Source organism: Chlamydotis macqueenii, chromosome 1, assembly GCF_036417535.1.
Source record: "Chlamydotis macqueenii isolate bChlMac1 chromosome 1, bChlMac1.mat, whole genome shotgun sequence".
NCBI classification, from domain to species: Eukaryota; Metazoa; Chordata; class Aves; order Otidiformes; family Otididae; genus Chlamydotis; species Chlamydotis macqueenii.
Window position 1 is genome coordinate 200,571,135 of NC_141556.1, and position 21,587 is coordinate 200,592,721.

General features: G+C 35.2%; 1 protein-coding gene across 2 annotated transcripts in view; it reads right to left on the bottom strand.

Annotated features, from left to right (window-relative positions):
• Positions 1-21,587, bottom strand: part of DYNC2H1 (dynein cytoplasmic 2 heavy chain 1) — a 166,929-nt gene that overhangs the window by 116,585 nt on the left and 28,757 nt on the right. For both annotated transcript variants that reach the window (XM_086739589.1, XM_086739588.1), the window contains 21 exons: positions 19,952-20,099; positions 18,248-18,450; positions 17,560-17,742; positions 17,162-17,344; positions 16,795-17,018; positions 15,878-15,993; positions 14,536-14,735; positions 13,632-13,896; positions 13,099-13,306; positions 12,623-12,752; positions 11,146-11,301; positions 9,128-9,387; positions 8,091-8,337; positions 7,224-7,375; positions 6,546-6,690; positions 5,185-5,287; positions 3,538-3,705; positions 3,279-3,403; positions 1,880-2,128; positions 1,565-1,673; positions 452-565 (listed from right to left, as the gene is read on the bottom strand). In XM_086739589.1, the coding sequence (XP_086595715.1) occupies positions 452-565; positions 1,565-1,673; positions 1,880-2,128; positions 3,279-3,403; positions 3,538-3,705; positions 5,185-5,287; positions 6,546-6,690; positions 7,224-7,375; positions 8,091-8,337; positions 9,128-9,387; positions 11,146-11,301; positions 12,623-12,752; positions 13,099-13,306; positions 13,632-13,896; positions 14,536-14,735; positions 15,878-15,993; positions 16,795-17,018; positions 17,162-17,344; positions 17,560-17,742; positions 18,248-18,450; positions 19,952-20,099 (3,688 nt within the window). The remainder of the gene's footprint in view (positions 1-451; positions 566-1,564; positions 1,674-1,879; positions 2,129-3,278; positions 3,404-3,537; positions 3,706-5,184; positions 5,288-6,545; positions 6,691-7,223; positions 7,376-8,090; positions 8,338-9,127; positions 9,388-11,145; positions 11,302-12,622; positions 12,753-13,098; positions 13,307-13,631; positions 13,897-14,535; positions 14,736-15,877; positions 15,994-16,794; positions 17,019-17,161; positions 17,345-17,559; positions 17,743-18,247; positions 18,451-19,951; positions 20,100-21,587) is intronic.

Below are 21,587 nucleotides of genomic sequence, written 5' to 3' on the forward strand. Positions count from 1 at the left end.
TTTTAGTCACATTCTTCTATTTGTAAACTATTTAATCTTCCTGTTGGTTCAAGGAAGAAATACAAATAATTAAGAAATCTATCTGTAAACTTGCTTATGACTACTCAAAATCCAAAGTGAAGAAAACTCTGTTACTAGATACATAAGCTAAATGAATCAGAAAATGATGAGGACAAAAGCTTTCTTCGTTCTAAGTACTTTCAACAGCAGATTTTATAACAGTTTATAGAACATTCATGGATACAAAATTTCAGATAGAAGAATGCATTTTAAGCCAAGGGTTCTGTCATCAAATAACACATTGTAATCATTATTCCTGCCTCGTTTTTAATAACTGACTGAAAGTTAAAAATGTAAACAAAACAAGGACCATGTTAGAAATTATTTGTCCATTATTATATCACTTTTTTTATCTTGTAATAAATTATAACTTATAATTCTGTTCACTTACGGTATGTGAAATAGTTGAAAATTGGTCCTGTAAATCCATCTTGTGAAGCTTGATCCTTCAGAGGAGATAACAACGGTTCTAATTCTTCTGTTTTATATAGTCCAGGAACTTCTCCTGTTTGAAGAATGAATTCAAAATGTCAGCTCAAATACACTATAATTCTTCAAATTCCTTAGAAGGATTCCCTTGAATCCTATGTATAGAGAATTTGAATATGGAAGTATTCACCTGTATACTTTCATGAGTATCATCCTACGTACTTCATCATTCTTTTCATATCATGAAAACAACAAACCAAATTATAGTGATTCCATTTAACTTAAACAGTCTACTTTGTTTATATTAATGAAATATACTTCAAAAACTCATTCAAATCTACTCAAAGACAGTGATCCAATACTGCATACAAAACAAATCAAACCAGGGTTTGTCATACAGAAAAAAAAAAAAAGAGAATAATTGGAGTAGTTAGTTAGGACCCCAGGCACAGAGGTTTAACACTGGACGATGAGAATCTGATCTTGTAAAGAGACTTGAATTTGCACCTGAAAGACAGGAAAATCTGGTGCTATTATCAATCAAGTCTTAAACTACTGCAGTCCCAAAAAACATTTAGTAAGTTTGACTCAGTTCTTCAATGACCTCTCCGATAAAGGAATAAAGCCAAATAACAAAATAAAGTCACTTTTGTTATTTTTTATTATTATTTATCATCTCATTACTTTCAGAAAAGTGGGCTTTGCTAGTGTTTGTTTAAGTAAAGGACTCAGTCTATACAATCTAGTAAAACTGTGAGATATCTCTGAATTTTGAATTTTATTGAAAAGGGAAGCAATAGATTATTTTGTTATTATAAAGATCTCATTTGAAATAAGTTACTTAACTTGCAGTTTTGAGGAGCTGAAAGCACTTGAACTGTAGGATAGGTTAAAAGACAGCTAACTGAACTTCAAGTCATTTTCTCATGTACAAGCACTCTGGTCAAAACAGTTTAGAAAGCTAAATAACACTTCTGGTATGGACATAAAGTTAGAAAATGCAATCTAATTCTGCCTCATTGAGCTAACTCTGTGTGGTAAAAGCAGTATCACAATCTTTTTGGTCATGTCTCACCTGAAGACAGTAAACTGTTGATCATCTCAAGGAACGTGGGATGAACAAACTGATAGTCTTCAAGCAGCAATACCACCTGCTGTGCTTCAATTCCCGCAAGCTCCATCACCTAGAAGCAGGGAAGACATTTGAATTTCAGTATATAGAATATATGTGTTGTTCACAAGAGAATTATAATCTTTCCTTGATTATGTATTACATACATATTTTCTCCGCAACATCTAAACTGTTATATATTTACAAAATATTACTAGGTGATTCAGCTATATACACACACCTACAACACTACAAAATGGAAGACACTGAGTGACTTACATATTTAAGATCATTTTTGAACTGCTTCAGCTCATAGCCTCTGGAAATTTTGGGAGTAATCAGAACAGCTCCGTGCATATGACTAACTAAAGAGGTAACTGTTCGACGACCTACACCACTTTGTCCTGCCAAAAGAAGTGATCCTCCAGGAAAACTTAACACTCTGTCCACTTTAGCCATATAACTGAGGACTTCTTGGAACAGTAAAATCTCTATTTCTTTTTTGTCTCGCCCATAATGAATAATACCCTGTCAAAAAAAAAAAAGAAAAAAAAAAAAAGAAAAAAGAATTTATTTATTTAATAATAAATAAAAGTAGTAAGCTATGAAAGTATCCAACTTTTAAAAGTTTAGAAAAGAAGGGCTTGAAATCTTAGAGACTACGCTGGGATTCCTTTCAAATAAATTATTTGTGACAGAAATTAGATACCTCACATACCTTTTACCAGCAATGAACAGATCACACAACCCCCAGAACCAGGATACCCTAGAAGTCTTCAATATATTGAAACAGAAATTCAACACTGAATTAATTAAAATTAAATAATGGACCAGAACAAAGTCTGAGTTGTGTCTCTGACTACAGATTAATTACTATTGGCATAACTTAGAAGAGCAGTTTAGCCAGCTAATTGCTGCATAATTGCAGATTATGGAATTTCCTAGTGAAACACATGCAGAATAAATTCTGGCCTTGTTATACTTAATAAAACCTCATATTTGAAGCCCAATGTAATCGTGTAGTCAGAAAAAAAAAAAAAAACCCCTCTGATTAATATGGCTATTCAACTTCATCATTTCCGATATAATCTATTGGTCACAAGCTGGCAATTAAGGAGAGGGAGGACTTTGCTACCTATAAGAGCAGTCCATCAAACACTACTAATAAGGGGAGATGATCTCAAAGCTTTTATCCTGAAAATCAGTCAGCCTAGCAGAGTTAACATGTTTGCATTTTCTCATCAAGTTCATTTGTTGTACTTTACTGTTTAAAAGCATGCCAAATCTCCTAACAATTCATCTGTACTTCTTCAAACAAAGATTACATTAGCAAATTACAAAATCAGAAAGTAAATATTTAATAAAACACTTTGGTACTCAAATGATACACAAACATATATGCACATCAATGTTTCTCAAAAGTTCATCAAGCTGTTGTAAATCACCTGCAAACGTGACTGAAGCCCTTTTGCTAAAAAAACCTTGCTACGTGATACTTCCTGCTGCCTGCCACATAGCATCACAAACTGTTTCTCACTTGACCAAATGCAAAAGATGATTGCTCAAATTAGCAGCAGACCCCAACCTAAACCTAGCGCTCGTATGTTATTTTCAAAAAAATTATCTAAAGTAATTGCTGTGAAACCTTGCTGTGTATATTATTTATATCTTGTCTCACTTTTTGAATAATATCTTTCATGTCTGTTGAGTTTAGCCTGCCAAGTGGCCTCCCATGTGGTGGCAGTGCCTGTCCTGGTGCGATGAATGCCTCTTGACAGGCTCCCCATGTTACATAGAAGATATCTATGAAAATAAAAGGAAACATTTGAAAGTTTAGGTACCCAGCTCATAAGCTCTCTGACTTGATCAGGCTGATTGGATTAGGCAGTTCCTAAACAAATATTTCAAGTTTGTCTACTACGCCTCAAATGGTTTACCTGCCATTTTGTCCAGAACATCTGAGCCCCAATCACCTTGAAACACTTTCATCAAAACATTATCAAATAGATGGAGTTCTTTCATGCCAACAATTTTGTCACGGAACAAACAACATGCTTCGTAAGCAACAATTTCTAATACATAGTCTGCAGTTTGTATCGATGATCCTATAAAATTCAAAGGACAGATTTAACTTCATCTATTTATAATAAATTTTACATTTCTTAAATTTTCCATTTCAAAACATGAGATTGAAAAGGAGTAAGTGAAATTACATACCAGCAGGAGAGCATCAGTAAGGAAGAAATAAGAGAAAAAGTAAACATTATGAAGTTTTTTTTAATAATAGCTTTATAGATCATTAGAAGATAAAATGAAATATATTCTATTAAAACGAGTTCCCCAGTTTAATGTCAGTATTCTAATGAAAATGAATGAGGTGTTGCATACTAACTAAAAATTAAAAGATGGAATTCCAGGCAATGAAAACAAGAAAATCCAAGGGAAGAGGACTGATAACAAATACTAAAGTAACAATAAATACTAGAAACAATCGGTATTATAAAATGCTACTAGAGAATATAAATCTTCAATATTCTTCACAAAAGAAGAAAGGCAAAATGAGTAAATAACATGCCCTGTTGTCATCACTGAAAAAGCATACGCATACGTCATCTTCAGATACAACAATGGAGTCCTTAGATGGGCTGAGACTACCCATTCATTGATCACCAGCGTAGCTTTTCTGATCTCATTCAAGCTACATCTACACCATCTCATGATCTCAGAAAATCAATGGAAAGCAAGGACAACACTCTTACCTCTTTTATACTCTTTAAGTAGCCCTCTACATAACCCTTTAATTAATGCAAGAGCTAAAACACAATAAGGAGTAATCGCTCATTATCTAGTAATAATAGCAATTTCAGAGAAAAAACAAGATTAGAAAGAAGCCTACGCTGTCTATTTGGAAAAGCACACAAAACTGAATACCTTTACAAATTTCACCATTTCCAAAGTTAAGGCAAGAACAACTTCTAGACTAGACTGTAATTATCAAACATTCCCAAATTGTGAGAATATTTAGGCTCTTATATAGGTATTTGTAAACTTTTACACAAATTAGATACTTTTCTACATGTTTCCTGTTTGTTTAAAGGTGGTTATGTTCTTCTTTTGTTAAGTAGGTCATAGGTGATGTGTGTCACTTCTAGTTCCACAGTCACCTCATCAGGTTTATACAACCAGGTATAAAAAGACAAGCATGAGAGGCAAGTCTCTGGGAATACAGAAGATAAGATATAACCTCAAAAAACCCCAAGCCAAAACCCAGGAAAAAATGGTGGGGAGCAGGGGGTATGCTTCAAGTTCCCATAGTAGAGAATGTAGTCCTAACCTACTGAATTCCCTTAATCTATAAACAGTTCCCACATATATCTTAAAACATCACTGGAGATTTATAAACTCGTTTACTATATAACTGTTAGGCATTTTTTCCCTCTACTGAGTTACAGACAGTTCACAGTTTAGAAAGAGTACCACAGGTGAACAAGTTGCACGTGGAATCAACAGTAACACTGACATCAATAATAATTCAGGCCATTTTAGAACTGCTTTATCAATGAAAACCAAGTAAGTTGACTTACCACCTGCCAGATCATATCTGAATAAACCAAGAACCCACTGAGTAAGAATACATGGTGTAAAAAGGTAATGACTATGATCATCAACTGTGTATTTTGCTCGTACCTAAAAAGATAAGTTGGGGGGGAGGGGAGGGGAAAGAAAAGTGATGCATTAATATATAAAGCACTTGGAAATGTAGCTTCAAATTTTTCTAAAATAGTATATAAATTAGTTTTCTATTTGGTCTATCTATCTAGCACTCTTTAGTGTTTTTGGGAAGTGAAGAGTTGAATTGTTTAAATCTTGTTTTCTGACCGCAAAAGATTTTCTTATAATTGGAACATTTCTTCCGTACTTTTTTTAACACAAACAACTGTTCTGTCACCTGGGACTGCTAGTACAGTGTTATTAGACACAACACAATTTTTTTTTAAAGCAAGACCAAATATAAAATGCAAAGGAAATATAAAAGTGTAATAAAACACTACCTAAATCACTAACACTAAGTCACTACAAAAGACGACTTCTATAAATGCTAACTTTTCTCCCAGACAGGATATTTAAATTTACAACTCTAGCTTTAATTCAAAGAATAATTGCCTTCATCAGTTATTTGGTCCTAGTGCTGTGAGATTTAGATTTCTTAGAATACATTGGTAATATCATATGAAACTCCTGCTAACTGGTGCATGCTAGCCAGTGACTATACCCACATTCCAGTCATGAAGATCGGTTTTAAATCATGGTTCTATCTAGATGGGGACACACATACACTCTCAGAACATAGAGTAAGCACTTACATCCCCACAGTACCTTCCCCAGTAAGTTTATAGGCATGATTAAGAAAAGCAAGTACCTAAGTGTCTTGCTAGATAGAAGTCTGTAAAATTTTAAGTGGGAGGATAAAATGAACTTGTGTTATCTAAAAATCTATTTTAACACTGTAAAATTTTACTAGGTATTCCTTGATCCATGTAAAGGACTCCACCCTCATTTCTCTTTTCTTTATTTGTAACAGCATCCATAACATCTGAGCACATAACAATCTGTGCAATATGCTGTCTCCTCTTCCATTAAGGAGGAAAACACTACTATCTACATTTTATAAATCAGGAACTGAAAGCATAGATGCTTGCCAAAATTATACAATAAATCTGGAGGAAAGCAAGAGCACTTACCTCTTACTCAGTTTGCCTTTAATACCTAGGATTCTCTGCAAATAAGCAGCTCTAAAATTAGTATCAAGATTATGAAAAAGATCTAAACTTAGATTTTAATACTGATAAACTTTTTTATTATCTTGATAATATAAAAAAGCTAAATATTTTTTTAAAAATCTGAATTGTCCACCTCCTTGAAAAAATAAATTAAATTCCCATACCTGTTCATATACTTGAACCATAGATCCTGCCAGCTGACGTATTTTTGGTAAAGAACCCCAAACAGGGTGATTCTTTAGGTTTTTCTGTAACACCGGTTCCAAGTAGGCACTATAAATAGTTTGCAGTTGGTCTCTTTCTGGATAGCTACAAAGGGAAAAAAAAAAGTAATCATTATAGACTGTAATTGTTAATTTTTTAATTAAAAAGATTCAAAGTTATATTTGCAATTAATGAGAAATTCCGAAGAACAGCATCTCCATCTAGCAGCTACGTAAAATTATTTTTCTGTTGCAATAGGCCATCCTCAGAAATTTTCTAAAAACATCTGTAAATGTGTTCAAACTTAAAAACAAACAAACCTCTTTTCAATTTCTCAGATTTTGTAACCAAACAGCACCTTAACATAAAGCTGCAGAAGGCAGTTTACTGAAAGCAAAGTCATACAACAGGAAACATACTTCAAACACATCGTCACCAACAGATAGCTACAGACTGCTCCTTAGCTGGTTTCTAGTGCCAAGAGGCACCAAACAGCACCAAATCTGAAGATCTCAAACTGTTAGAAAAGATGAAAGACAAGAAGAGACACACCTTCATAAAAACTAAACTGAGCAAGGGCCCTATAAACAGAGGCTGAATCTGAGTTTTGAGAGTCAAACTGATTTCCACATACTTACTCAATCACACAGACACGAACAATAGAAGTAAATCTGGGGGTAAGTTTATGTCTTCCTAATGTTCCTCCAGCAGACATGGAAGCCACAATTTGAATGTTTTCTAAACCAACCCATTCCAGATTTTCATCATAAAATCCTTGATATGTAAGAACCTTTAATAATTAAATAAAAAGTTCATCAAAATAAAGCCAACAGAGTATTATAAAAAAAAAAATACAAAATCACTGAGAAGTATACCATTATTACTGTTTTCTTAACTGCCAGAGGTATACTACTCCTCCCAGTTTGGGGTCAGCTGTAAATTTGCTGAGAGTACACTCTGCCGCATTGTTGAGATCATTAATGAAGATGTTAAATAGATACTGGCTTCCAACTAGACTTTGTGCCACTGTTCACCATCTCACTATCTGCTTATCCAGCCCATACATCAACAGCTTTTCTGTGAGGATCTTCTGGGAGACAGCACCAACGGCCTTAGCGAAGTTCAGGTAGACTATATTCACTGCTCTCCCCTCGTCTACCAGGCCTCTCATTTCATCATAGAAGTTTATCAAGTTGGTCAAGTATGACTTGCTATTGGTGAATCCATGCTGACTACTCCTGATTGGTTTTTTGTCATTCATATGTCTACTGCACTATAACTCATTGAGGTGAGCACTGTCTTTATTTATGCATACAAGTCAAAGAAAAATGGTATCTTATTTCCGGCTGACACCTACATATTCTATCAAGGTACAAACAAAACTAATGTCAATACAGATGCAGGATATTAAATCTGAAAATAGTCAATGTAGGTATTTACTATATACACTAAACTATTTCCAGTATACTTAAGTCTTTTTATAAATAACAGACATAAGTGTTCACCTGCTGTAGAAAAGCCACGAGAGTGCTTGTTCCCCATTTATCAGGTTTGGGCAGATTGATATCCTTTAAGTACAAAACCAGCCTTTCACAGTCCTTTGGTCTGTATACTCGCCCAGTGTTTGTACTGATTACAATGCAAGTTTGACTTAGTTTTTGTAGAAGATGTTGAGAAGTAGTTTGTGCACTACAGTGAATGGTAGCAATCTGAGTGGATCGAAGCTGAGAAAATGCATAATGAAGCAGCATCCTAAAAAAGCAAATGTATACATACATATAAGCATAAGTAATACACAAATGCATTAAGATACTGTGCATCCAAAGATATTGTATAGTTTTTGAATTAAAATGCATATATACTGTATTAATGTAATAGGTGATGCACAAGGTCTGCTGAATTAAACATTCTTGCCTTTAAAACTGTAATATTTTCCATTCAAGAAATTCAATAGAAGTGTAGTATACAGCTACACAAAACAAATACCTACCCTAAACACGCTTTATATACTGATCCAACCCATCTAAATAAGGAACCTAAAATAGGCAACAAGATGAGCTAAATTCAGTTGCCTGCACATAGGCATCTAGTGCCTCTTGAGATGATATCAGATACCTCACAAGCCTTTTAGTTGTTGCTCCATGACAGTACAGGTTTTCCAAAAGTCCAGTTTCATATCTAAAAGCCTCACTCAGATGTCTTAGATGCACAGTGGCAGCCTGAACTTTCTCTGCAGATCTTCATAAGAATTTGCCTATTTGCCACTACAGAAGGTTTGTTTCATTAGCAACCTAAACAAGTGATATTCTAGCAGAAAGCCATATGATAAAACCATTACAACAAAATATCATGGAATCATAGACTGGTTCGGGTTGGAAGGGACCTTCAAAGGTCATCTAGTCCAACCCCCCTGCAAGGAGCAGGGACACCTTTGACTAGATCAGGTTGCTCAGAGCCTCATCCAACCTGGCCTTGAATGTTTCCAGGGACTTCATCAAATAGCTAGAATTACATTTTGCATAAAATAGGAAATACTTTTTACCCCTTTCCACATCCTTCAGGACCCACAAGAAGAAATGGTTGCTTATTGTTACAGTCTAGCCAGGGTCTAAAGTAATCTAAACCTCTCTGCATGTCAGGGGTCTGGATGACGGGAAGTGTTTGAAGATTACTGAAGTCATCAGCTGTTAGATTTTCTGGTTTTTTCAGCTGATACAGGATCAGCTGTCCAGTGTCAGTGTCATAATATGTGTCCAGGGGCTTCCTCGGATCTGGTGGAGATTCTTGTGCCCAACTGAAGATCTTTCAAAAAAAAAAAAAAAAAAAAAAAAATAAAAAAAAAAAGCTTCTGTTAAATCCATACTTCTAACGACAAGATCTACAATTTCAAGCTAATCTAAAGAGTGCTCAAAGAATACTTCTGTAAAATCAAACACTTAATTCTTCAATTTGATAGTTCTAAGGCTGCCTTTGAAAATTCAGTCCTGTTATGCATATGCTTTATGATTAAGTCCTTAACTAAACAGTAACATATTACTCTTCCACATATTACTTTTTCATGATATAAAGAATATAAAATAAACTGAATTTCGCAAAGTTATATATAAACTTTTTTCATATTGGGCAACTTAAATTTAATCACAAGAACAAGATAACTCCTTCACATGCATCAACAGCTAATTCCAGAAGCTGAGTATAAACCTTTACCATCTTCCTTGTATATATATTGTAGCTCCAGGCTGTCTTTTGGAAGGAACTATTTCCTTCTCTCCAACACAAAACCCAAGTGTGATTGTGGAGACAACTATCTTCAGGGACAGTCTTCTGTGGACACTATGGACCAGTACACCCACATAGTTTTCCAGCACTGTTCCCTAGTCTTTGTACCCTCAAGTACCTACACAAAGACAGAACCACACCCCAGCACACACAATACATAACCTCAAAGTAATGCTGTAAGAACATCTCCCTGGTGAGGTGCAACAGAGCCCTCACATTATTAATTCAAGCACTCTGAACAGAAAAAAAACCCCACAAAATAAATCCGTATTACATACACACAATACATACACACATACACAGTCTGCTATAGTGGGTCCTTGCATAAAACAGTATGGACAGAGGCCATTCTGTATCTCTTGGTGTTGCACCAAAGGATTGCTATCTGGGCTGGATACACTTAGCAGCCTATCAGTGATATATGAAACATTCCTTTACTTCTCAGCTGTTTCCCTAAAGACCACACAGATTGAAAAAAAAAATAGAGTACAGATATTCTGTTATTGTAAATTTGCATTACTAGAAGACAGAAAGTCATTATTTATACTACACATACTGAGAAATTTTTAATCATAAAATACTTAGGGTTGGAAGGGACCTTCAAAGGTCATCCAGTCCAACCCCCCTGCAAGGAGCAGGGACATCTCCAACCAGATCAGGTTGCTCAGAGCCCCGTCCAACCAGGCCTTGAATGTTTCCAAGGATGGGGCATCCACCACCTCTCTGGGCAACCTCTGTCAGTCTTTCATCACCCTCACTGTAATTTTTTTTTTCCTTACACCCAGTCTGAATCTAGCTCCCTCCATTTTAAAACCATTACCCCTCATCCTATCACAACAGGCCCTACTGAACAGTTTCTCCCCATCTTTCCTATAAGCCTCCTTTAGGTACTAGAAGGCTGCTATAAAATCTCCCAGGAGCCTTCTCTAGGCTGAACAACCTCAACTCTCTCAGCCTGTCCTCATAGGAGAGGTGCTCCAGCCCTCTGATCATCTTTGTGGCCTCTTCTGGACTCACTCCAACAGATCCACAACCTTCTTATGCCAGGGCCTCTAGAGCTGGATGCAGTACTGCAGGGGGGGTCCCACGAGAGTGGAGTAGAGGGGCAGAACCACCTCCCTTGACCTGCTGGCCAGGCTTCTTTTGATGCAGGATGCAGTTGGCTTTGTGGGCTACAAGCGCACGCTGACAGCTCATGTTGAGCTTCTCATCCACTAGTACCTCCAAGTCCTTCTCCTCAGAGCTGCCTGAAATAATAAACTTGCTGAGAAAGATTATTACCTCTTTTGCAAATTCTTGTCGGGATTTCATGTTGAGGTTGCCACCAAGACCACGTAACAAGTTAATAACAAACTGTCCACGATCAGTACATCCATGAAGATGAGACAGTCCATTCATCACAGTTCCAACCAAACTTGTTTCTACCACAGAGTCATTCTGTAAATTGCAAGTTGTAGTAGATTTAAATATATTCCTAAAACTAAATGTGATGTATTGCTAGCAGACTATTGCTCATTGCTCTTTGACATTTCCACAAATGATGAAAGATCTCAACACTGCTGTTGTTCTAGAAAATTCATTTGAGATTAAATTATTTTTAAGCATTTATTTGGAAGTTTTAAAACATACCTTATAGATTTTCAGAATCTATGAGAAATCAACATGACCATGTACCGGAAATCTCTGTCGTGAACAGATTTTTTATGAATTTTGCTCTTTAGCACCAAAGGGGATTTGCAGCCTCAGGATCAATGTTTTTTCCTCTGTATCCACCTGAAGATACTTTAAAAGTCTAAAAATCTCCAGGGGTAAAAGAACCAAGAGGGGAAATAATACTGAAAACACAACAGGACCATATGTCTTTCCCAAGGAGAGGTAAATGGAGGTCTCCCAGATACTAGCTTACTGGCTGCAGCAGTGGGGGTTTCTCCTAAATAATGTTTTGCACAACATAAGCCACTTATTCAATGCAAATGCAAATCCTTCAGAAGGGGAGGCAGGGAAGCATGTAGAATCCTTAAGAAAATCTAGCACATGCAGAACAATTATCTTGCTGTATGTCCTAGAATCACAGAATCCAGATAATACACAAGGTGTTGGATTATCCCTTTTTAATATTGTAATTACGTACTATCTTTTGCCTATTAAAATATATTTCAGTTTTTAGTAGAATCCTAAAGAGTTAAATTTATATACTTAAATCCAGAACAGGTTAATAAAGGCTGTTAAAATTTTGCATTGTGAACAATCAGAATACTTTTTTAGATATGCCTCTATCAATCTTTTTAGGTACCTAAACATTACATTTCTCCCCAAATTATTCCAAGCTTCTGTCTACACTGTGCAACTTTTCAAATTTTAGCCATTTTTTTGTTATAGACAATAACTTAAATCTAGAAAAACAATTTCTTCACTTTTCAATTTTTAGTTTAGACATTCACACCTTTCAGATCTTAGAAAACATACAGAAAAATGTCCAGTATAAAATATTAAAGATAGATATTAAGTTTCACTAAAATACATGCATTTCATTAGTTAAAATTGTATTAAATATTTCAAAACTTTAAGTACAGTTTTCAGAAACTGGTTAGAATAGTTCCAGTATTAATCTTATTAAGAAGATAGCTATCAAAAAAGCACTGAGGCTTACTTTTAACTTAAAATTTAAAAATTAATGAGTGATCTCTTCAGTGTTAAACTAGACAAATGGATCCTCCTTAACAGAAGCTGAAATTTCATTAAGTATTCAGTTACTAACCTTCTTCAAAACCCAGTTTAAAGCCTTTTCAAAATAGTCCCCAATCCAATTTTCAAGGTTGTACCTGCATTCTTCAGGCTGACTTCTTAGCCAAGACTTTATCAGAGAATTAAGATCTGTATCTTCATCACTAAGTCAAAACAGAACAAGATTCAGACAAATACAAGGCATCCACATCTTCACATCAACAGGTTCAAAGGAACAACTAAATTCCAGGAAAAGTTCCATGAAATACTTTAACAAGAATTTCTAACCAACATTTGGGCTCTCTAGGGGTCATACAGAAAAAAAACAACTCACCATGTCTATTTCAAAATGTTTGAGATATATTTGCTTATACAAGCTTCCCCCGTGATTTGCTTCATAAGTGTAAGCAAGTAATTAAATTGCTCCATCCACTTAGACTATCTTTCAAGAAAAGTAAGTATATTTGCTTACTTTAAAAGTGTATTTAAAATAATACTGCTGTGACTTACCTCAGAAAGATCATTCCCATTCGAGATATTGTAGCAGGAGAGGCACAGCTAAGGTCATGAGTTTCAAATATAAAGTTGACATTTGAGCCAAACTGAATTCTTTCTCCACTGGGCATAGTCAACAATCTGTTGTCATCCAAAACGGAATTCAAAGATTCAATCCATTCAGGATCAATATCACCATCACAAATTATCCATGAATTAATATCTATTTCCAGACACAAAAATAAAATATCAAACCCAAGAAAAACACTTATAGTCCCTTGCTATTTTAACACCATTTAATACTATTCCTTTATTATAACTGAACTGTAAGTTCTATGAAGATATTCCTAATATAATTTACCTTCTGGTATTTTTGCTTTCTTATCACAAAATCTGGAAAGCATGTACCAGTGTTCTTGACTATGATTGTCACCAAGTTTTTCTTATCTTATGCTACCACAAATAATAACATAACATAAAAATGTAACTGAAAATAAATAGTTTCAGTAATTTAAGCATAATGATGTATAACTCCACCACAAACATACCTCGGGGTTCTCGTACCACTTGTCGAGCACTATTTGTAAGCACGCCATCAGACCATTCTCTGGTATCCATGTCAATATGGCCTAGCAACTGATGTCGAGGCATAGCTTTGGGATTCATAGTATACTGTTTCACTACTTTGCCAGTTTTTCCAAGTGCCGTCTTTAACATCCGCCAAAGCGTTGATTTACCTGCACCACTTGGCCCTACAATAACTACACCCATTCTTTGACGTAGTTGTTCATATAATTCCAAAGCCTTCTTGATCTAGGTAATAAAGGAGATAATGGCTATGTGAAGTTGTAAAGCTAAATCAATCATGTTTTTTAAAATGTTTTTCCAATTTAGTTTGTATGCACTTTGTTTCTATAATTTTCTTTTTTGAAACAATAGATATTTGCAGAAGTAATTAAATTTATCATAATAAAGAATATCAATAAACTTATTTTGAATGTCAGAAGCATTTCACTAATACAAAAATATAAGCCCAGTTTGGGCATATTTTTACTGAGAAATTAATGAACTTTATTCAGAACAGTTCATCCAGCCCTACAATAATTAACAATCAATGAGACACAGAACTGCTCGATAAAACCAAATGTTCATATATTTAATTCTTTCATAATCTAAAACATTCACTGGTGTTTGTATCTGGGCTGAATTAAACTGTGTCACACGTTCACATCTTAATTTTCCTGGCACTATTTTTCTTTCAATTACACAACTGATCTACCATGCTTCAAACATCTATTTTTACATACATGTAATTAGAATCTATCAGTCATTCTCACTTTTTAATAAAAGATTTATTTAAAAAGTAAACAGAAATTAGTCAAAATAATGTAATATTAATCAGTTCTAATTCAGAATAACTTGCATGGTTTTGTTGTTGTAGTTGATGTTTACCTGAGTGCTTATAATTTCCAAGTTTGCTTCTTCAAAGACTTGTTGTAAAGCTGTAGTTAACTCTGCATACTCCACATCTTTAAAGTCAATGCCAGGAAATACATCTTTAACCAGTGCATCAAAACGTGCACAGTCTCCAAACGTAAGCTTTGACATGGTATTAAGCCGCAGAGCTTGAACCACCATGTGACTTTCATTAACTGGAAACAAAGGCAAAAAAGTCAGATCAGTTTAAGCTGTTTATTTTTTTTTTTCCCCTTGGAATATACCAGCACTTGAGCCCATACTGCTAAGTCGTTGGAGGTGGAATCACAGCGCAGACTACATTCCAGTTCATGTACCACTCTATCTGGAAGTTAGATGAGTGCCTTACTGTAAGTAAGATACTTGGATATATCTTAAGCTTCTCAAGCTAAGAGGTAAAAAACAATACAAACAAACAAAAACAAAAAAATAAAGAAAAATATCTAGGTTTAAATCATAAGCTAAATCCATCCATCTTGCCTTTTGCAAGGATATTGAAAATTATTTTTTAAGCTACACCAAACAAATTTCAGCAAATTTCACATATCTAAACACAAAGCTAAAATGTCATAGCAAGAAACAGTGACAGGAATGTGGCCTAAAACATATTGCTGGTAATCCTTCTTTGGCAGATCCAAACTAAAGTCAATTACAAATTCTTTAAAGTTGCCAGACCATTTGTTCTGCCAAGATTTGTAAACCAATAATGTCTATAAGAACTTCCAGATATATGCCATTTAAGCAAACAAAAAGCAGAAATTGTGTCCTAAAGATGTGAAATGCTAATCCATCCCACAGTCTTAATTCTCATTCATTTCACATCTAAGTAATAACAAACAATCATTTTAAAAATGTTTAAAAAAATAGTGACACAGTCTAGTCCAACACATTTCTATAATTTCTATTTGTCCTTATAATTGTCTCTGTCTACCCATCTAAATCTAATGCCACGTGATAATTTTAGCAAACCTCAAATAGAATCAAAATGGTACGATGACTGATGAATAATGACAGCATCAGAGGATCAACTTTCCTGTCCTAAGCCAAGCAAAAACAAGAGTCTTTGAGAATTACTCAAAATAATTCCAGAATAAAGTTATATATCTACGTTCTTATCATATAAAAGCTCAATCTAGAATATGACAACAATCTTTTCTGATGTCCTAATGGAGGAGGTCTTTTGCAGATATTTTTTTTATTTTCTAAATAGCCTTCAGATCCACGCTATGGCTTCTCACTCCAGTGAACATGAAAGCTGTAGTGAATGATACCTGTACAATATCCTAAATAATAAAAAGTTTGGCATGGTCAACCTTACTTTCTTGCTTTGCTTCACTTTTCTTTAGCTGATGAAGAAGATTGCCACAGCCTCTCAGAACAGTCTTCAATGCTCGTAAACCCCAATCGTAGTGCTGCTGTGGTGTCAGAAGCTCCCTAAATTTAAAACCAGCAAAATTATAATAAGCTTCAGGTGACAGCGCCTGAAATTTTTGTTTGGCTAACAAATTTGCTCAGAATATGGGTTTGGGCAAAAGAGAAACTGATGAGTATTTGTAGCATCATCTGAAATGCATTTCAGAGATATAAGCAATGAAATTATCAGAGGGAGTATGATCAACAGCTAATGTATTTCTTATTGTCCCTAACAGGATTAATTCAAATCTCTGAACTTTGTCCTCTCTAATATGCATACTTATAATCCAATAGTCACTTGCATTTCAGCAACTTCAAGAGTCTAAATTCAATGCAATGCTTGTGAGCATTCATATGCTCACATTCATATTTAGTGAGTGTAATAGGGGAGCAAGTACTTTGCTACTTTGAGATTACAACTGCATTTCAGATATTTGCAAATCTGTACCTTCCGATATATTTTTATTTCATAAGGTAAATTAGTATCTACAGAGATTTGCATGGTATACCATTCAGATTTAAGACCTGTATTGAATGCAAAACTTTAGATTACTCTAAATCTGTGAGTTTATGCCTAGTTTTATTTCTGATACATAGCTTTCTGCAATATCCAAGTCATAAAATACTACAGAAAATTAACAGAAAGTATGTGTAGATTACATCCCCACAGCCATGCTTTAGCATAGACTAGAAGAAGAAATAAGATGGCAGTGAGATAACCACAAAGATTACTACTGAAATAAAAGCTGGAGGGAAGAGAATTTGAAAGGTAACATGACTAAGGAGGTGGGGGGGGGAATTAATTTTTAAAAAAACCCTTACCTTGCTAGATTAAAAATAGCCACTAATTTTCTACCAAGTGTTTTAGCATCCTTAAAGCCTTCTGAATACAAAATCACTTCCGCAATGAGTTCATTATCTGGATGAGTCATAGCAACTGGCCTGAAAAGTTGTTTGAGGTTATCAGGCAGTTTTTGTCTTCCTCCATAACCTTTTCCAGCAGGATTCAGAGTGATAAAAATTCCAGAATTATGATCCATTTCAACCTAGCATTAAAAGTGCATTATGATAGTATATTGTCATACAAAACAGTATAGACTATGTTTAGTTACAGTCATTGTTTTTTAACTTTGACCCAGTTGTTTAGAGATTATTTTTATAAGAAGAAAATGCAGAAGTTATGCTGTACCTTTTTGCCAAGCATCTCACATACAGGGCTATGATTCTTCAATGCATGTTGAATTGTCTGAATCTGCATGGATACTGCAGACAATACAGCTTCCTCAAGTCTATTGAATTCATCAAAACAGCCCCAGGCACCACACTTCATTAAGCCCACAAATATGCGCCCCATTGACTTCACATCAATGCCCTTAAAATTAAAAAGAATACTGTCAAAAATAAAATAACAAGAAAATAATGAAAGATTGTCTTCCTATCTTAAAAAAAAAAAAACCGTCATTGGAAATATCCACAAATTTCAAATGGAAATTGGCAAATTATCAAAAGTATTTATAGAATATAATATTGCTCTAAGAAGTATGGGCATTGATATCTATTATCTAAATTATACAGAATCATATTCACCTCATCACAATTAAAGACTAATACTTGTCTTCCAAGAAGTCCACCCAAGGCCTTTACTGATTCCGTCTTTCCAGTTCCAGCTGGACCGTATGGATTTCCTCCAAGACCCATCTTCATAGCCTGAGTTAGAGTTAGGTAACACTTATCTGTCAAAGGTGTATAAACAAGTTTAGCGGAATTACCCTGCAGAAACAAAAAAAAAAACCCAAATGTTGATTGGTAGACAGAAATTATTGATGATGTAATTTCATTAATTTCATTCATAAGCCATTAATTTGAAAACACAGCACAACAGTCAAGATTACTGTGTCATTAAGCATATGGATTTGTTTACAGTTATGAAGTTTTCCTGACTTTATATCAACTATCAAAGCATTGCACAAATTTTTCTTAGAGTTACAGAAAAGAAGTCAACAAAGATGAAACTGCACTCTGATACATGAGTACTAAGCATATTAGAAAATATTTATATGATACTGTAGCTGCTTTCCATACAACTTACATTTACCCTATCAATATCAAGAATGAAAATGATTAGCCTATCTTTCAGTATTTTTTGTGAAACTGCATGCAAAGGACAACAAAGCTGAAAGGGCAATAGTTAGGAGGCAACCAGCAGCATGCGTGAAATGAGAAAGTGTTTGACACACATATAAAAGCCACAAGGTAAAAATTAAAAATACCACACCTGATATTCATAAGTATATTGGAGTTCAGCATCTACCATCTGAACGTAACATTTTTGGTCTTTCATATAAAATCTCAGCTGCTTCTTCCAAGCCCAGTCTTCAATATTGTGAACCTGAGCTTGATTCAGCTGCTTCACCACATCAATGTTATGAATGATATCAAGAATCAGAGCTTTAAGCTTAAGCACAAGGATTCCTGATTCTGCAAATAACCACACAAAAAAAAAAAAAAACACAACAACATAGTAAGGAAGATACACGTTACTTATTCTCAAGTTCATTGTGCTGCTTTCTATTACCAGCAGATCTTATTCAGATCTCATTTCAATTACACATAGAAATATCTATTATCTAAAGCAAGCAGCATAAAATGAGATCCTGACAGACAATGTGAATCATCATGTAACTTCAGTTATATAGAAGTGATTTTGTCTGCCTCTACACTCAACAGAGAGAAACAGAGGCTTTTCTGGAAAGTTCCAGGAGTGTCTACAGCTATGTCCACTCATTAATCAGTGTGGCACAATCTGTTAATTGATCATCTGAGGATCCGAAAACCACACACACATTCTGGAGATTTTACTCAGACTAATTAGAGTGAGGTGGAATGAATGTTCATTAGCAAATTGGATGCATTAAATGTACTCCGAGAGCATATTGTTTAATTTAGTTTAATTTGAAAAAAATCCAGTTTGTGTGCTCCTATACCACTCCGTGACGGGAATTAAACCAAAGTGACCAGGGATAATCAGGCAACTCACTTCAAAATCACATCTATTATTCAAACTAAAAAGTTACTGTAAATGTATTATACAATAGATGGAATGAATACTCTTCTATAAATGATGACATTTCTCCAATGGTTATAGAAAGAGCACAGAAAGGCAGCTTAAAGAATCACACTTACAGACTCCTGAAGGTAGGTGATATGAATCCTATTCCTAATTAATATATCACATGTTAACAGTCCCAAAATTCTAAACTAGAATTTAATACAATAAGCAGCTATATAAATGTGGTGGAAGACTGTCAACTACATGTCAAATTGAGTCTTTTGTATGTATAGGGTAAGAGCCATCTCACCTAGCCAACAGTACAGAATTTCACATCTGAGGTAGTTATTCAAAGCCCTACTACTACTCTGGTCAAAAGAGAGGAATAAGCACCCAAAGGCATAAGTATTCTAACCCATTTAGACATGCAGAACAATCATGTTTAGAGAATAAGCTGCGTATTGATTTTGCTACAGATACAGCCCAGATGCAGATGTATACATCCAGGACAGAAAAAGAGAATCACCTACACAGTTGTATAGAATATATTGGTATGACATAATGTACCTCAACTGCTGTTTGGCCAGGTCCCATGAAACCTAACGCTAGAGCACAGTTCACTAGGTGAGGACAAATTATCAGTAAATATATAAACCAAAAAGTTTTAAAAGTTATTAAAAAATTCATTAAAGAGGTTTGCAAATATATAAATGCTTCAACATCATTTCTAATCTAAATAAAAATCTATTGTTCACTCTAAAATATTAAATACACTAATCTTGGCAAGTAAGTAACCTTACGTAACTTAATTTTATGAATTCAAATCAAGACAGGATTTATATAATTTCCTGTTTAAATAAACAGAATGTTAAATCCTATACTACTACACAGTAATTATAAAGAATTATATATTAATTATCATTTTTATACCTGTACTCCCAGTATCTTCAGTAGTATCAATGCTAGTATAGTGTTCCAGTTTAGCCATGAGTTCTAATTCTAACTGTTGCAGATTGTGGTCTTTGATAGCACTTTCAACATCTTCAGTGAACTGAATTTGTTCTGCCAAGGAAAGAATCTTTGGAAGAGAAAGTTCAAATTACATTTTATAAATACAGAAGACAAAGAAAAAAAGGTTTTCAATTAATTTGTAATTGCTTACTATGTTTGATATTTAAAGTATTTCATTGTATTATTTTAAATAAAGCCACACATTGGCTACACTCTTAAGAACAAATCTAGCTGTCTTAAAACCCGACAAAATTAAGCAAGGACTTGCAATGTAATCTAATACAGCAAGCCCCCTAGCTGTTCTACAACATGTGGTAGCAAATTTTTCAAAGTAGTTTTTCCCATTAAATTATATGTAGATGGAAACTACTATATTGAGGCAAGCTGAGTCCATATTCAACAAGCTCAGGAGCACCTCTGACTTTTTGTGTCACTGATCTGCTAATACAGTATTTTGCATTCTGGTTTCTAACACCTCACTTTTGTTCTAATTACTTTACGTTCACTGGAAAAGCCCTGTCTGAGCTATGAAGGTTCAGTTAAACTTGTACCTGGGAAGATCTGTAACAAAAAATTCCACCAATTATGCCAATCTGAAGATTTGTAACAGTAACTACACGCTGGGGCACGGAGATAGTAACCAGCAGCGCTGTGAGGGAGTGACAGACAGGATCACTGAGCAAAGGGCATGCGGTGATGTGACAGGAAGGGATCACAAAAAAAAACCCAACAAAATGGGGCTAAAGAGAGCACTTGCATGTCAGCAAGGAAGTGCCTAAAAGGCACCATTATGGAGAAATCCCCTAAACCCTCTCCAGAAACTCGACATGCTGGGGCAGCTCTCTAAAATGCCTGTACACTAATGCATGCAGCATGGGGAGTAATCAAAACGAATCAGAGACCTCTGTGCAGTTGCACAGCTATGATGTTGAGATCATGGAGATGAGGTCGAGTGATTCCCATGACTGGAGTATTGCAAGGGAGGGAAAGGCACTCTAGGAAATACAGGAAGGAAGACAAGGAGGTGGAGCTGCTCTTTTCGTAAGAAAGCAGCTGGAGTGCTGGAGCTCTGTCTGCAGATGGGTAAGAAGCCAGCTGAGACCTTATGGGTTAGGATTAACGAGAGGACAGGTTAGGTGACATTACAGTGGTGACATTATAGTGTCTGCTATATCCCACCTGACCAGAACGAACAAGTGGATCAGGCCCTCTATAGTTTGATAGAAGTAGGCTCACGTTCACAGACCCTCATCCTCATAGGGGCCTTCCATCACCCCAGTACCTGCTGGAGGGGCAACAGAGGAAGTTCCTGGAGTCCATGGCAATCCAGGAAGTTCCTGGAGTCCATGGATGACAACTTCCTCTTCCAAGCGACAGAGAAGCCAATAAGGACAGGTGCTTTACTGGACACAGTCCAGTGAAGTACCACAAAGATGATTAATGCATCTGAAGCATCTCTCCTAATAGGAAAGGCTGAGAGAGCTGGGACTGTTCAGCCTGGAGAAGGCTCAGGGAGGGATCTTATCAATGTCTGTAAACAACCTGAAGGGATGCT